At 43.0% G+C, this 15,865-nt stretch overlaps 2 protein-coding genes across 6 annotated transcripts in view; one reads left to right on the top strand and one right to left on the bottom strand.

Annotated features, from left to right (window-relative positions):
- Positions 1–8,292: 8,292 nt before the first annotated feature.
- Positions 8,293–15,865, bottom strand: part of ZBTB8A (zinc finger and BTB domain containing 8A) — a 55,817-nt gene continuing 48,244 nt past the window's right edge. For 4 of the 5 annotated variants that reach the window (XM_032246769.1, XM_032246768.1, XM_032246772.1 and 1 more), the window contains 2 exons: positions 14,210–14,379; positions 8,293–9,256 (listed from right to left, as the gene is read on the bottom strand). In XM_032246769.1, the coding sequence (XP_032102660.1) occupies positions 8,924–9,256; positions 14,210–14,379 (503 nt within the window). In that variant the 3' untranslated portion in view covers positions 8,293–8,923. The remainder of the gene's footprint in view (positions 9,257–14,209; positions 14,380–15,865) is intronic. The other variant, XM_032246773.1, reaches the window with a different exon arrangement.
- Positions 15,394–15,865, top strand: part of LOC116529218 (tubulin-specific chaperone A-like) — a 1,585-nt gene continuing 1,113 nt past the window's right edge. The window contains exon 1 of the mRNA XM_032246781.1: positions 15,394–15,593. Coding sequence (XP_032102672.1) covers positions 15,435–15,593 — 159 coding nt within the window. The 5' untranslated portion in view covers positions 15,394–15,434. The remainder of the gene's footprint in view (positions 15,594–15,865) is intronic.

Raw genomic sequence — 15,865 nt, 5'->3', positions numbered from 1 at the left:
AAAAAAAAAAAAAAAAAAAAAAAAAAATTTCCTTAGTGTTATGATTGAAAACCAGTGAACTGGAAGGTTAAATGATCCTACTGCTCTCCCTAGCATCTATATGGGGATGGCAGAGGGAAATCTTGAATGGGCCCTATTTTGCATGTCACAAACATTGGGAAGCTTTTATTTTTCATTTTTAGAGACAAGATCTTGCTGTATCATCCAGGCTAGGGTGCAGTGGCACCATCATAGTTCACTGCGTCCTTTGCTCCGTGATCCTGAGGCTCAAGTGATCCTCCCACCCAAGCCTCCTGAGTAGCTGAGACTACAGGCATGTGCCACCACGCCCACCTAATTTTTAAATTTTTTGTAGAGATTGAGTCTTGCTATGTTGCCCAGGCTGGTCTCAAACTCCTTGGCTCAAGCAATCTTCCTACCTTCGTCCCAAAGTATTGGGATTACAAGCATGAGCCACTGCACCCAGCCTAGCTTTTAAAAAATACTTACACCTAAGCCCCACCTGCCAGAGATTCTGATTTGCCTAGGCATCTGTTTTTGTTGGTTTGTTTGTTTGTTTGAGATAAGGAGTCTTGCTCTGTTGCCCAGGCCAGAGTACAGTGGCACAATCTCAGCTCACTGCAACCTCTGCCTCCCGGGTTCAAGCAATTCTCCTGCCTCAACTTCCCTAGTAGCTGGTACTACAGGTGTGCGCCACCACACCTAATTTTTTTTTTTTTTTTTTACTATAGATGGTGTTTCACTATATTGGCCAAGCTGGTCTTGAACTCCTGACCTCATGATCCACCCGCCTCAGCCTCCCAAAGTGTGAGGATTACAGGGATGACCCACCGAGCGTAGCTGGCATCTGTATTTTAAAAGCTCCACAGGTGATTCTAATGTGTAGCCAAAGTTGAGGATCCCTGGTTTAGGCAGAAATGTTGTTCCCCTTTTCCTCTTATGGGCTGAATAAAAATAAGTTTCTCTTTAATAAAGGAAATATGTAGTTGTAACATCAACAAGGAAATAAAAGATTTTCCCAATGGGAAAATCAAGAAACTATATAATGGAATTGTGTATCTGGAAATCTGAAAGAGCAAGGCAGACAAAGTATAAAATCATGCTTGCAAATGGTCTAGCTAAGCACAGAGGTAAAGGGGTGACTGACATTTCCCTGGCCTCTGGTTTCTTATTTTATTTATTTCTTTACTTTTTTGAGACGGAGTCTTGCTCTGTCTCCCAGGCTGGAGTGCAGTGGCGTGATCTCTGCTCATTAAAACCTCTACCTCCTGGGTTCAAGCAATTCTTGTGCCTCAGCCTCCTGAATAGCTGGAATTACAGGTGTGCGCCCCCATATCCAGCTAATTTTTGTATTTTTAGTAGAGACAGGGTTTTACCATGTTGGCCAGGCTGGGTCTCAGACTCCTGGCCTCAAATAATCCGCTTGCCTTGGCCTCCCAATGTGCTGGGATTACAGGCGTGAGCCACCACACCTGGCCTTTGGTTTCCCATTTAAAGATGATAAAGTATGCAATGGATTTTGACGGTGTGAAAGAAAAAAAAAAAGGAGTAAGGAAAAGTGTTATCATACTATTTCAGTAATTGCAAAATTTTTTTTTGAGATGGAGTTTCGCTCTTGTTACCCAGGCTGGAGTGCAATGGCGCGATCTCGGCTCACCGCAACCTCTGCCTCCTGGGTTCAGGCAATTCTCCTGCCTCAGCCTCCTTAGTAGCTGGGATTACAGGCACGTGCCACCATGCCCAGCTAATTTTTTGTATTTTTAGTAGAGACGGGGTTTCACCATGTTGACCAGGATGGTCTCGATCTCTTGACCTCGTGATCCACCCGCCTCGGCCTCCCAAAGTGCTGGGATTACAGGCTTGAGCCACCGCGCCCGGCCCTGCAAAATATTTTGACTTCAAGAGTCCCTTTGCTTCTCTTGCTGTGTGTGGCTTATTACTTGTTGACATTATACTTAAATATTTTACTTTTTTGGTGGCATTAATACAGTTCTGAAGAAGGCTGACATAAAAATGAAGTTTACAGATCCTGGTGGATTTCATTTTTCTGGCCTATTCATGGCTCCATTAGCAGGAATAAACTCCTGTATCAAAATTATGTTATGTATACTTCACAATATGTAAAATAGCTGGCTGTACACTGGCATTTCTGTGATAACCTGAATTTTATCATTAAAACTCTTGTAACTAATGGCATCAGTGGCCCATCTGTAATAGTGCTGCCTCAAGGCCAGCTGCAGTGGGGAAAATGCAGCTGGGGTTCATGCTCCAGGGAGCCTGTGGTGGGTGGGAACAGGCAGGAGTTCTGCCCCTACTGAGTTGACGGGGCTGGTGCCCCCAACTCCTGGGCACAGCTGCAGTCACCCAGCTGCAGCTCCAGACCTGGGCATCCCTGCACTCTTTGGGGCCTGGGAAGCTGCCGGCCCCTACAGTCTTGGAAGAGCCTGCTCCCATTCCCTGGCCTCTCTCTGCTCCCGGCACCTCTCTCTGAAACTTTGTTGCAGAGCAAAGTTGTGGCCAAACCCAGGTGTTGTCGTGACCTGGCCAGGTTGGGCATGCTTGAGGTGGCACTGACATGCCAGCCCCCCTGCCACCTCAGCCCCTTCTAGACTTTGGGCGCCCATATGCATGGGAGGGAGGCCAGTTGGGGGTGATGAGAGTGGCTGGTTCAGGCCTGCAGGTGCCCCTCGGTGCAAACAACCTGAGTGCCATGGAGGGCATGTTGATGGCAGGAGGCAGACAGGCTCCTGGGTGAAAAGGGGTGGGTTCCCAGTGAAATACGACATTCAAGCCAGGGACGGCTTGAAGCCTGGGGGCCGGGCTGCCAGTTCCTGATGGAGTCCAGGGCTGGAGTGAGAACTTGCGGTGTTTTCTGGGATACCCATGGACACCCATGAACCAAGCAGCATGCACTTCCTCCCTTCTGAGCCTGTAAAAATCCCTGGACTCAGCCAGACTCAGCCGGCTGTCAGGACTACCAGCTGCAGGACGGAGCTTTGGGTCTTAGGACCTGCCTGCAGGTATCCTTTCAGGTGCGAGCTGGTTGTCTGGACACTTGTCGGTTGGCCTCCCTGTGGAAAGGAGCTATCCACTTAGGGTCTCCTAGTGCTGTTCTGTTGCTGAGTGAATCTCCTCTCTGCCCTGTGGAAAGGAGCTACTCACTTTGGGTCTCCTGAGAGCTGTTCTGTTGCTCAGTGAAGCTCCTCTCCGCCTTGCTCACCCTCCATTTGTCTGCATATTTCATTCTTCTTGGATGCAGGAAAAGAACTCGCCGAATGGTGGACAGAAAGAGCTGTAACTCAAGCAGGGCTGAAACATACCTCCCACTCACCATGTTGTGGGTGACAAGAAGAGCTGCAGCCCAGGCCTTGGGGCTCCCTAAGCCAGGGCTGTGACATGCTGTAATATGCTCTTTGGGGCTCTGCAGTTGCTGGTGTCTCTGAACTTTCAGGCACCACTGTGTTCCCCTTGTCCATATGCTGGTGCCTGCAGTGGAAGCTGCTTTCAGTACGTCTGGTCCCGCTGCAGCCTTGCATGGAGCTGATGCCTGTGCCAGCGCCTAGAGGTGTCCACTCTGCTGCAGCCGGTGTGCCTGGTTGTGTGCAGTGGCCGGACCCCACGCTCACTCACTCACATACCTGCCACTCTATGCCTGGCTCACCCTCGGCAGGCGTGAGATCCAGGCTGTACCACCAGTGGAGCACAGCCTGCCATGCCACGTGGGTGGAACGAGTCCAGCAGGCTCAAGCAAAACCCAAGCAGAGGTGCTGCCGGCCAAGAGATTTCCGGCTGGTGGCAAAGCAACACCCTAAGGATCCTGTGACATAACTAAAGTCACATCCTTTACATAACGTTTATTCTATATAGAATTTATCCACATACAATGACGTCAGCTGTAACACAATCCACTGTTACTCATATAAAATAATCTATAAAATAGAGTGTTACATAATACACTTCAGTGAATTAAGCTGATGTTCTAGGATTCAGAAAATGTGATCATTCTCTTTCCTATTTTTGCTACTGCTGTTTCACTGGATTGTCTTAGGTTCCCCCCCCCTTTTTTTTGTGAGACAGAGTCTCGCTCTGTCATCTAGCCTGGGTGTAGTGGTGTGATCTTGGCTCACTGTAACCTCCGTATCCTGAGTTCAAGCAATTTTCATCTCAGCCTCTGGAGTAGCTGGGATTACAGGTGCCTACCACCATGCTTGGCTAATTTTGGTATTATTAGTAGAGATGGGGTTTCATTATATTGCCCAGGCTGGTCTCGAACTCCTGACCTCTGGTGATCTACCTGTCTGGGCCTCCCAAAGTGCTGGAATTACAGGCGTGAGCCACTGTACCTGACCCTTAGGTTTCTGTACTGTTCCGAGCCTCAATTTCTTTACATTTCATGTGGGATAACTGTCCTATTTCACAGATATGTAAAGAATAACATAAAAATTATTAAACGCTTTGCAAATATAAAATGCTATATAAATGATAAATGGTAATACTGATACACTCATATAAAATAACATAAAACTTTGTTTATAATCTAAAGTTTGGTCCTTCCTGTACCTATTATTATCACCCTTCCCAGTTAAAAACATCTTATGCTACATACACTGCTTTCAGTGATTTTCCACACTTAACTAATTTTAGGAATAAAAAATATATTTTTATTTTTTATTTTAATTTTTTTAATGATGGGGTTTCTCCAGGATGGCCAGGCTGCTCTTGAACTCCTGACTTCAGGTGATCCACCCACCCCAGCCTCCCAAAGTGCTAGGATTACAGGCGTGAGCCACCGCGCCCGGCAGGAATAAAAAATATTTTAAAAAACCAATGTGATGGAAATTTCAATGTATCTTGGCATGACTTGGCAAAATAACTTTAATGAATTGAGTTCTGAGCTCATAAATAATTGAAGCACCAAACTTTTTTCATCTCTCAGGCAGTACTTGGCCATATAGAAAGCAGTAACTATGCTTATTTTGATTGCATTACTGAAGATATAATACTGAAAAATTTGTTCCTAAATTTTAAAAAGTCTTAAGATATGATACCCAAAGAAGGAACATCATCAGCTAAGGACATGATTTGCTTCACTAAGCGACCTTATGGTTACTTGCTTATGAGCACAGTGAGTAATAGCAGTAATGAAATGAGGCTGCAACGCTCAAAGGGAATTCAAAAAGTTATCTAATTCCATGGCTTTCAACGTCGTGCAACTGAGTTCTGCAGAGGCATCTGGAGAAAAGTTTGTGGGGGGCTTTAATCGGAGCAGCTCTAATTTTAGAGTTTATCACTTAAATCTGAGCATCTGTAGGAAACAATTCATTTGAAGAGCTTCTTGGGTTAAAAAATTCTTTTAAACTGCAGATCTAGTCCGTTGTGTTTCTTCCAGACCCTAGGCGTGACTACAGTGGTGCTTTCTTTTTGTAATGCTTCATCCTATACCCAGACACTCCTGAGGGCAATGGAGTTAGAAGGGTATTCAAAAGCTGATAAATGGCATTCCTGTAAGAACAAATTTGGTCTAACCAAGTCTTAATATTCAAAAAAAATCCTTGGCATAAATAAAGCTTATTTAAACAGATTATACCCCGATATAACATTGGCCCACATTTAAAAGCCAAAGAATTCCATTTTCCCAAATCAATAGACAGTTTCACTCTAGAAAATAACTGGTCTCTAACGTCTTAGACATATATGATATAACTGGAGTCATTATTTACAACTTACAAACATGTCTTAAATGTTCTTCTTTTATGATGCTAAAATGATAGAACAGATTCTCTGTTTAGATTGGTGAACTTGATCCTTGTTGTGTGGGGATAGTTTGATGCTTGTTATAAACAATTATGAGAAAGCATTATTTCTGAAAAGACAATTTCTGGTGGCACTGTGTTCAGTGAATGTTGCTAATATTCATGCTGATGTATGTAAAGTTTGCATGCAGAAGATAATAGCATAAAAGGACATTTAGATCATAGACTAAAGTGCATTAGAGTATACACATGCAAGCACTACTTCATTTATATGAATAAAGTTCAAATCAGCCATTTTTCCTATTGGCTCCAACAACTAAAAAAATCAGGTTTTAATTTCAAAAGGTATCAGTATTACTCTGGTAAGACTAGAGAATGACAAGTGTTTCCTCCCTCATTCAGATACACTTTAATTGTTAAGAATCCTGATTTAGGCCAGGTGCAGTGGCTCTCGCCTGTAATCCCGGCACTTTGGGAGGCTGAGGCGGGCAGATCACGAGGTGAGGAGTTCGAGACCAGCCTGGCCAACATAGCAAAACTCCTAAATCGAAACCCCTAAATCTCTACTAAAAATACAAAAATTAGCGGGGCATTGTGGTGTGCACCTGCAGCCCCAGCTACTAAGGAGGCTGAGACAGGAGAATCGCTTGAAACCAGGAGGCAGAGGTTGTGGTGAGCCAAGATCATGCCACTGCACTCCATCCAGCCTGGGCAACAGAGCGAGACTCCATCTCAAAAAACAAAATCCTGGTTTAGGAACAGCCATGTTGGGAGTGAACTCAAGGCACATCATCCGGCCTTGAAGCAACTGGAAGTGTGCCAGCAGGGGAATCTTGAAAAAGTCTCAATTAAGTGCCATGAAACTAAGTGGTTATTCATCTATTTATACATTTTTAAAAAGAAAGTAACCATTTTAGCCTAGAAATTGGTATCAAGGACAATAATTAATGAAAGAACAAGAGAAAATAATAAAAAAAAGTATCATTTTGAGGTATGTCATGGCATTTAAAAATACCTTAAAAATCCAAGTCAAGGCACCAAAAACAAACACAAAAACAAAACAGTAAAATAGATGGAGCCTTTCCATATACAATGAGATTCTATCAAGCTTCATTGTGATAACTTGCAGAAGAAACTTTTATGAAGTTCAGTTCTTTACTTCTGATATTTAGATTTTACCTTTAGAACTAAAACAATGCTTCTCTAATTTAACTGTAATTTTGGAATGTTTCATAATTTATGCAGGGGAGAAGTTTAAACTTTGTATACCAGGAGAAAAGTTTGTTTTGAAAATACTATATCCTGGCTAGGTGTGGTGGCTCCCGCCTATAATCCCAGCACTTTGGGAGGCCAAGGCAGGCGGATCACAAGGTCAAGAGATCAAGACCATCCTGGCCAACATGGTGAAACCCCATCACTACTAAAAATACAAAAATTAGCTGGGCGTGGTGGCATGTGCCTGTAATCCCAGCTACTTGGGAGGCTAAGGCAGGAAAATCGCTTGAGCCAGGGAGTCGGAGGTTTCAGTGGGCCAAGATAGCATCACTGCGCTCTGGCCTGGCAACAGTGAGACTCTGTCTTTAAAAAAAAAAAAAAAGAAAATATTACATAAACAAGAGAAGCAAAAATGCTCAACGTATTTAAGTGAATAATTTGTTCAAATAGTTGTATACTTTAAATTTACATATAAATAACCTGATATAAAAACATACCAATAGGTATTGTAGGGACATAACTTAGCACTATTTGAATAACTCTAGATCAAGATATTGCATGTTGTTGAAAATGATTCAATTCCTCCTTTCATGCTTTCTAATTCTGGTTGGCTTATTTTTATAATTACTGCCAAGTGGTAAGGTTTGACTTCTATTCTTTGCCATTTCAGGAGACATACAGGGAGAGAAGGCTGAAAGAGGACTGTTTAAAATCAGACCCTGTCCAGTCATCAGTTTTGTCTCTTAAACTTTCTGACCTTAATTTTCTCATTTGTAAACTGCAGATAGTTCCCACTTCACTGAGTGAGAAAATACGTGAGCAAGTACTTTATAAATAATATAGCACTACATAAATGTTAGAAATCACTCAGATATGCTAAGAACTTCCTAGTTCATTTTTCTTTTGAGATGGAGTTTCACTCTTGTTGCCCAGGCTGGAGTGCTATGGCACGATCTCGGCTCACTGCAACCTCTGCCTCCGAAGTTCAAGCAATTCTCCTGCCTCAGCCTCCTGAGTAGCTGGGATTATAGGCATGTGCCACCACACCCGGCTAATTTTGTATTTTTTAGTATAGACAACGTTTAACCATGTTGGCCAGGTTGGTTTCAAACTCCTGACCTCAGGTGATCTGCCTGCCTTGGCCTCCCAAAGTGCTGGGATTATAGGTGTGAGCCACTGTGCTGGGCCTGTTTGTCTTTAGAGAGATGGATAACCATATTGACTGATCGTCTTCACAAACTACGTTGCCTTTTATGCAACATTAGTTTCCTGCTTTAAGAAAATATCTGTATATAATCTTTGGTCAGCCTCTACTTTAGGTTTTTTCTTTTTCTTTTTTTTTTTTTTTTAACAATACTGGGAGTAATTTTTAACCTAATGACAAAAATTTCAAATATGAACAATTTCAAACACTTCTTCCATAATCCTTAATATCAGAGTAACGACAAGTTGTTTCAGATCTCAAATTAATAGAAAGACTAATTTCTTTAGTTAGGTGGGTTGCCAGATACTTAAATGTACTCTTAACTGGTTCCCTGTGAAATTCAACACTGGTAGTATATGTGGTTTTGAAACATCTTGAAATTGTTTTACATAAAGTTTGATTGTGGTGAATTTATTTAAAGTATTTCTTTGAAAAAATGTGCTAAGTAGATCTTCCAATATTAAAAGAAAAGGGGATCTCTGTAATAAAGTAAGAGGACTGTAATGAAAGTCAGCGGATAATTGTTCATCCAACATGCCAACTCAAGCTAGTTCTTTCTTTCCAGTGCAGCAACACATTTTAGGGCAACAAAGTTCAGAATGGATACAATGGCCTGTTCAGAAAGCATGCAAGTTATATCAGGTCATTTCTTTAAAGTCACTATGATAAATTTGTTAACTAGATTCTGACCATAGAGAGAGGAAGTCAATGTAAATTGCAGACATGCCAGCTCTGTTGGTTCACATGACAGCTACCTAATGTTGGGCTTAATTTCTTTTTCGTCTTCTTCTTCACTATCATCTACCTGTTGGATGACCAGATCAGCAGACCCATCTTCTACAATCTCCACATAGGATCTATTCTCATCTTCACTCAAGTGCCATCTGGAATCCTTATCTCCATCTGATGGGGACATAAGATGTTGTTCAGCTTCCAAGTCAATGGGGAGGCTGTCAATGCCAAATTCTGCAAGACACTCATTACACAGTCTGTAGCGCCTGGTTCCCTCCTGTACCACTTGCCCTGTTAGATCTGTCACATGACGTTTACATTTTCTGCAGATGAGTTTACATGCCTGGTGAATCTGTGTAGAGATTTAAATAGTGATAAAAGTGATTTTTTAAAAGCAGGACAGTTTGATATTTTAGGTACCAGTTCATAAACTTAAGATGTTCAAAGCCATGCATTAAACTCAAATTAACATCTGATTATTAGAAAAAGATCAAGGGGTTTATGTAAAAAAATGTTTTTTTCCTTTTTCCTTTTTTTTTTTTTTTTTTTAAGAGACGGAGTTCCATGTTGCCCAGGCTGGTCTTGAACTTCTGGGCTCAGGCAACCCGCTTGCCTCAGCCTCCCAAAGAGCTAGGATTACAGGCGTGAGCCACTGTGCCCGGCAGATCAAGGCTTTTAGTGATAAATTGATGTCACAGAAATATTAAACATATGCTTTCTCTAAATAGTGGCTATCATGTTTTTTATTATTAATATTACATAATAGTTTCACATATCACTTAATCCAATAGCATTTGGGTAACTGAGGGAACAATGGGATATTTCAAAAGATAATAATTGCAAACACTTACTATGTGCCATGTACTTTTTTTTCCCTTAATTTACTTTATTTATTATTTATTTTTTGGGAGACAGAGTCTTGCTCTGTCACCCAGGCTGGAGTGCAATGGTGTGATCTTGGCTGACTGCAACGTCCGCCTCCCAGGTTCAAGCGATTCTCCTGCCTCAGCCTCCTGAGCAGCTGGGATTATAAGCACGTGCCACCATGCCTGGCTAATTTTTGTGTTTTTAGTAGAGACGGAGTTTCACCATGTTGGTCAGGCTGGTCTCGAACTCCTGATCTCGTGATCCACCTGCCTCAGCCTCCCAAAGTGCTGGGATTACAGGCGTGAGCCACCGTGCCCGCATACTTTTTATTTTTAAGATAGAGTCCCTTGGGAGGCCGAGGCGGGTGGATCACGAGGTCAAGAGATCGAGACCATCCTGGTCAACATGGTGAAACCCCGTCTCTACTAAAAATACAAAAAATTAGCTGGACATGGTGGCGCGTGCCTGTAATCCCAGCTACTCAAGAGGCTGAGGCAGGAGAATTGCCTGAACCCAGGAGGCGGAGGTTGTGGTGAGCCGCGATTTTGCCATTGCACTCCAGCCTGGGTAACAAGAGCGAAACTCCAACTCAAAAAAAAAAAAAAAAGATAGAGTCTTTCTCTGAAATTGCGTAATAACTGAGAAAAAAAAAAAAAAAAAGATAGAGTCCCGCTCTGTCACCCAGGCTGGGATGTAGTTGTGACCATGGCTCACTGCAGCCTCAACCTCCCAGGCTCAAGCAATCCTCCTATCCCAACCTACCGAGGAGCTGGGACTACAGGCACATGCCACCATGCCTGGCTCATTAAAAAAAAAATTATAGAGAAAGGGCTCACTATGTTGTCCAGGCTGAACATATCTTAATTTAGAGGGGGGAATCTCTCTTGTTTTGTGTATTAATTTGTTGTTATTTTACTACAGAAAGAAAAATGTGGTACAAATTTAAATTTGTCAATATTTTGTATAGAAGGAGTACTTGCCATTTTTATTAAGAAAAGATCTGGTGGAAAGAGGACCACACAGGAATTGGAAGGCTATCTTTGGCACTTACTAACCACGTACCTTGGAGCAAGTAATTTAAAACATTATATAAACATGCTTTAGGCTGGCCATGGTGGCGCACATCTGTGATTCCAGCTCTTTGGGAGGCTGAGGTGGGCGGTCAAGAGATCGAGACCATCCTGGCCAAAATGGTGAAACCCTGTCTCTATTAAAAATACAAAAATTAGCTGGGCATAGTGGCGTGTGCCTGTAATCCCAGCTACTTGGGAGGCTGAGGCAGGAGAATCACTTGAACCTGGGAGGTGGAGGTTGCAGTGAGCCAAGATTGCACCACTGCACTCCAGCCTGGTGACTGAGCAAGACTCCACTTCAAAAAAAAAAACAAACCTGGCTGGTCTGAAGGTAGTGAGTTATCTCAATTGATTGTTCACTGTCAGTTACAGATCGAACTCCTTGTTCTACTCTTTCCCCCCTTCTCACTGTCAGTTACAGATCGAACTCTTTGTTCTACTCTTTCCCCCCTTCTCACTACTGTACTTGACTAGTCTTAAAAAATTTAAAAAAAAGGTCGGGCGCGGTGGCTCAAGCCTGTAATCCCAGCACTTTGGGAGGCCGAGGCGGGTGGATCACGAGGTCAAGAGATCGAGACCATCCTGGTCAACATGGTGAAACCCCGTCTCTACTAAAAATACAAAAAATTAGCTGGGCATGGTGGTGCGTGCCTGTAATCCCAGCTACTCAGGAGGCTGAGGCAGGAGAATTGCCTGAACCCAGGAGACGGAGGTTGCGGTGAGCCGAGATCGCGCCATTGCACTCCAGCCTGGGTAACAAGAGCGAAACTCCGTCTCAAAAAAAAAAAGAACCTGCTTTAGGATGACAGTTAAAATATTTAACTTTAACTGTTAAGATATGGGCACCACCCAGACAGATGAGAAGCCTGACCAATTCTACTGGACACTGAACATAAACAATTACTTTGATCCTGCTTCTATATATCAGTCTATTATTATCTTTGCTTGCTTGCTATGTCTAATGGGAATACCATTCACAGGCTTAATGTGAGGACCAAATGAATTAACATGTATGAAATGCTTTGATAAACAGTTGCAGTTGATGAATAATTATGTATTATAATTAGTAATAAACAACTTTGTTCAATAGCTGTCAGAATAGTAGATTATTTTCTAATCTAAAAATTATTTATTTATTTTTATTATTTTTGTTTTTTAGAGACAGGGGTTTCACCATGTTGGCCAGTCTGGTCTTGAACTCCTGACCTTGTGATCCGCCCACCTTGGCCTCCCAAAGTACTGAGATTACAGGTGTGAGCCACCACGCCTGGCCTATTTATTTACTTATTTATATTTTTGAGACAGTGTCTTGCTCTGTCACCAGGCACCAGGTTGGAGTGCAAAGACGCGATCTTGGCTCACTGCAACCTCTGCCTCCTGGGTTCAAGCAATTCTCCTGCCTCAGCCTCCCGAGTAGCTGGGACTACAGGTGCACACCACCACACCCAGCTAATTTTTGTATTTTAGTAGAGACAGGGTTTCACTACGTTGGCCAGGATGGTTTCAATCTCTTGACCTCGTGATCCACCCGCCTCGGCCTCCCAAAGTACTGAGATTACAGGCGTGAGCCACTGCACCCAGCTCTAATCTAAAAATTATAAAAATTAATTGTGTAATGTTGAATCAATGTTTGGAATATTCATTTAGATAAAGTAAGGACAGTATAGAAGTAGGCCTCCAAACATAGTAAAAAAAAATCCAAGAGGCTTGGCTCAGTGGCTCACCCCTGTAATCCCAGCACTTTGGGAGGCCAAGGTAGATCACTTGAGGTCAGGAGTTTGAGACCAGCCTGGCCAACATGGTGAAACCCCGTCTCTACCAAGAATACAAAAACTAGGCCAGGCACCTATGATCCGAGCTATCTGGGAGCCAACTGCTTGAACCCAGGAGGTTGAGGTTGCAGTGAGCTAAGATGGTGCCACTGCACTCCAGCCTGGGCAACAGAGCAAGACTGTCTCAAAAAAAAAAAAAAAAAAAAAGAAAGCTGGTGTAGTGAAGACCCCCTTTGGCTGGACAGCACAGCAGCAACTAGACTGAGATCCTACCAGACAAGGGTTCAATGATCACTGGTAGATGGTAAGTATCTGCAGTGGTGACTCTGACCTAGACACTTAAAACATTTATACAATTTATATTATCTTTGGCTCTGAACAGACCAGTACATAAAAACATATTAGACTAAGTGAATTTAAATAGAAATGTAAAACTATTTACCATCAAAAGAATATACCCCACTTCAAGGTCTCAAAGGAGAATAAAAATCTATATATATATAATTATGCTTTATGTACAAAGTAAAAATATTATGTTGGAAGAATTTTAAATATGGTAGACTTGTGTGAAAAGATTTCCCTCAGCAAATGAGATGATCTTAAAGCCAATAAATGTAATTTTTTTTTTTTTTTGACAGGGTCTCCCTCTGTAACCCAGGCTAGAGTGCAGTGGCCCAATCTCAGCTCACTGTAGCCTCCACTTCCTGGGTTTGGGCGATTCTCGTGCCTCAGCCTCCTGAGTAGCTGGGATTACTGGTGTGCGCTACCATGCCCCACTAATTTTTGTATTTTTGGTGGATGGGGTTTCACGATGTTAGCCAGGCTGGTCTTGAACTGAACTCCTGGCCTCAAGCAATCTGCCCACCTTGGCCTCCCAAAGCGCTGGAATTACAGGTGTGAGCCACTGCTCCCAGTCAAATGTACATATTTCATAAGAAAAAAAATGATTGGCCAGGAGCGGTGGCTCTGCCTGTAACTCCAGCACTTTGGGAGGTAGAAGCAGGTGGATCACTTGCCTCCAGGAGTTCAAGACCAGTCTGGGTAACATGGTGAAACCCCATCTCTACAAAAAATACAAAAATTGGCCCAGCATGTTGGTGCAGGCCTGTAGTCCCAGCGTAGGAGGCTGAGGCAGGAGGATCATTTGAACCTGGGAAGTCGTGGCTGCAGTGAGCTGAGATGGCACCACTGCACTCCAGCCTGGGCAATACGGAGAGAGTCTGTCTCAGAAAACAAAACAAGGCTGGGCTCGATGGCTCATGACTGTAATCCCAGCACTTTTGGGAGGCTGAGGCAGGTGAATCACCTGAGGTCGGGAGTCTGAGACCAGCATGTTCAATATGGTGAAACCCCATCTCTACTAAAAATACAAAATTAGCCAGGCATGGTGGCACACGCCCGTCATCCCAGCTACTTGGGAGGCTGAGGCAGAATTGCTTGAACCTAGGAGGCAGAGGTTGCAGTGAGCCAAGATTGCACCATTGCACTCCAGCCTGGGCAGCAAGAGTGAAACTCTGTCTCAAAAAAACAGAAACAAATAAACAAGCAAAAAACAAAAACAAGTTAGTAAAACAATGAAAAAATCATACATACTGTTCGAAAATGGCTACTTAGATGGTCTAGCCTGCTAAATCTTTTTCCGCAAGCTTGACATGGATAGGGCCTTTCTCCCGTATGACAACGAAGGTGGCGCTTTAGGTCTGCCTTCCGCTTTACCACGTGTGTGCAGTATGGGCACTTGAATCGCATCCGGGGCAGATCACCTGTCAAGAGACGGCTTGATTAAATCACTGGAAAGTTCATAAAAACAATTCTAATAACAGAAATAATTAAATCCATCCCCACTGGAAATGAGGAAAGAAAAAAACTTAAAAAAATAAAAGAGATGAAGGAAATTTTATTAAGACTAGATTGTCAATGTAATCCTAAGTATAGAACGTTAACTTCAGTATTTGATATATTTAGAAAGTTGGGTAAATTCAAAGTGCCATGCTTTTTTTTGTTTTTTTTGAGACAGAGTCTCGCTCCATCACCAGGCGCCAGACTGGAGTGCAGTGGTGTGACCTCGGCTCACTGCAACTTCTGCCTCCCGGGTTCAAGCAATTCTCCTGCCTCAGCCTCCTAAGTAGCTGGCAGTACAGGCACGCACCACCACGCCCAGCTAATTTTTTTCGTATTTTTAATAGAGATGGGGTTTCACCATGTTGGCCAGGATGGTCTCGATCTCTTGACCTTGTGATCCGCCCCCCTCAGCCTCCCAAGCTTATTTTTTTATTTAATGCAATAGGGTCATTAGATTTTAAATGTAAAATAGTACTATATTTTAAAACTGTACACAATTTTAAAGTGAAAGTATTTACTATTTAAGCTTTTTTCTTGGTGGAAAATCATTTGAGGTCAGGAGCTATAGACCAGCCTAGCCAACATGGTAAAACCATCTCTACCAAAAATAAAAAAATTAGCCAGGTATGATGGTGCATGCCTGTAGCCCCAGATACTTGGGAAGCTGAGGTGGGAGAATCGCTTGAACTCAGGAGGTGGAAGTTGCAGTGAGCCAAGATCGTGCCACTGCACTCCAGTCTGAGCAACAGTGTGAGACCCTGTCTCAAAAAAAAAAAAAAAATATATATATATATATATATATAATATATGTATATATATAGAGAGAGTTCAATTTAGGTATGATAATAGTATGGTAGTTTTTTTCTGTATTTTAAGAACACATTCTAAACTATTTACAGGTGAAAACATATGATGTCTGAGATTGGCTTAAAAATATTAAAGGGAGGCCCCTCCTTCTCGCGGCGCTCGAGGGACCATGGCCGATCCTCGCGTGAGACAGATCAAGATCAAGACCGGCGTTGTGAAGCGGTTAGTCAAAGAAAAAGTGATGTATGAAAAAGAAGCAAAACAACAAGAAGAAAAGATTGAAAAAATGAGAGCTGAAGATGGTGAAAATTACAACATTAAAAAGCAGGTAGAGCCGGGCGTGGTGGCTCACGCCTGTAATCCCAGCACTTTGGGAGGCAGAGGCAGGTGGATCACGAGGTCAAGAGATCGAGACCATCCTGGTCAACATGGTGAAACCCCGTCTCTACTAAAAATACAAAAAATTAGCTGGGCATGGTGGCGCGTGCCTGTAGTCCCAGCTACTCAGGAGGCTGAGGCAGGAGAATTGCCTGAACCCAGGAGGCGGAGGTTGCGGTGAGCCAAGATCGCGCCATTGCACTCCAGCCTGGGTAACAAGAG

The sequence above is a fragment of the Sapajus apella genome, unplaced genomic scaffold (assembly GCF_009761245.1).
Source record: "Sapajus apella isolate SASKATOON/1434 unplaced genomic scaffold, GSC_monkey_1.0 scaffold62, whole genome shotgun sequence".
NCBI classification, from domain to species: domain Eukaryota; kingdom Metazoa; phylum Chordata; class Mammalia; order Primates; family Cebidae; genus Sapajus; species Sapajus apella.
Note: the sequence above shows the minus strand (reverse complement) of the source record. Positions and strands in the feature narration are given on the sequence as shown.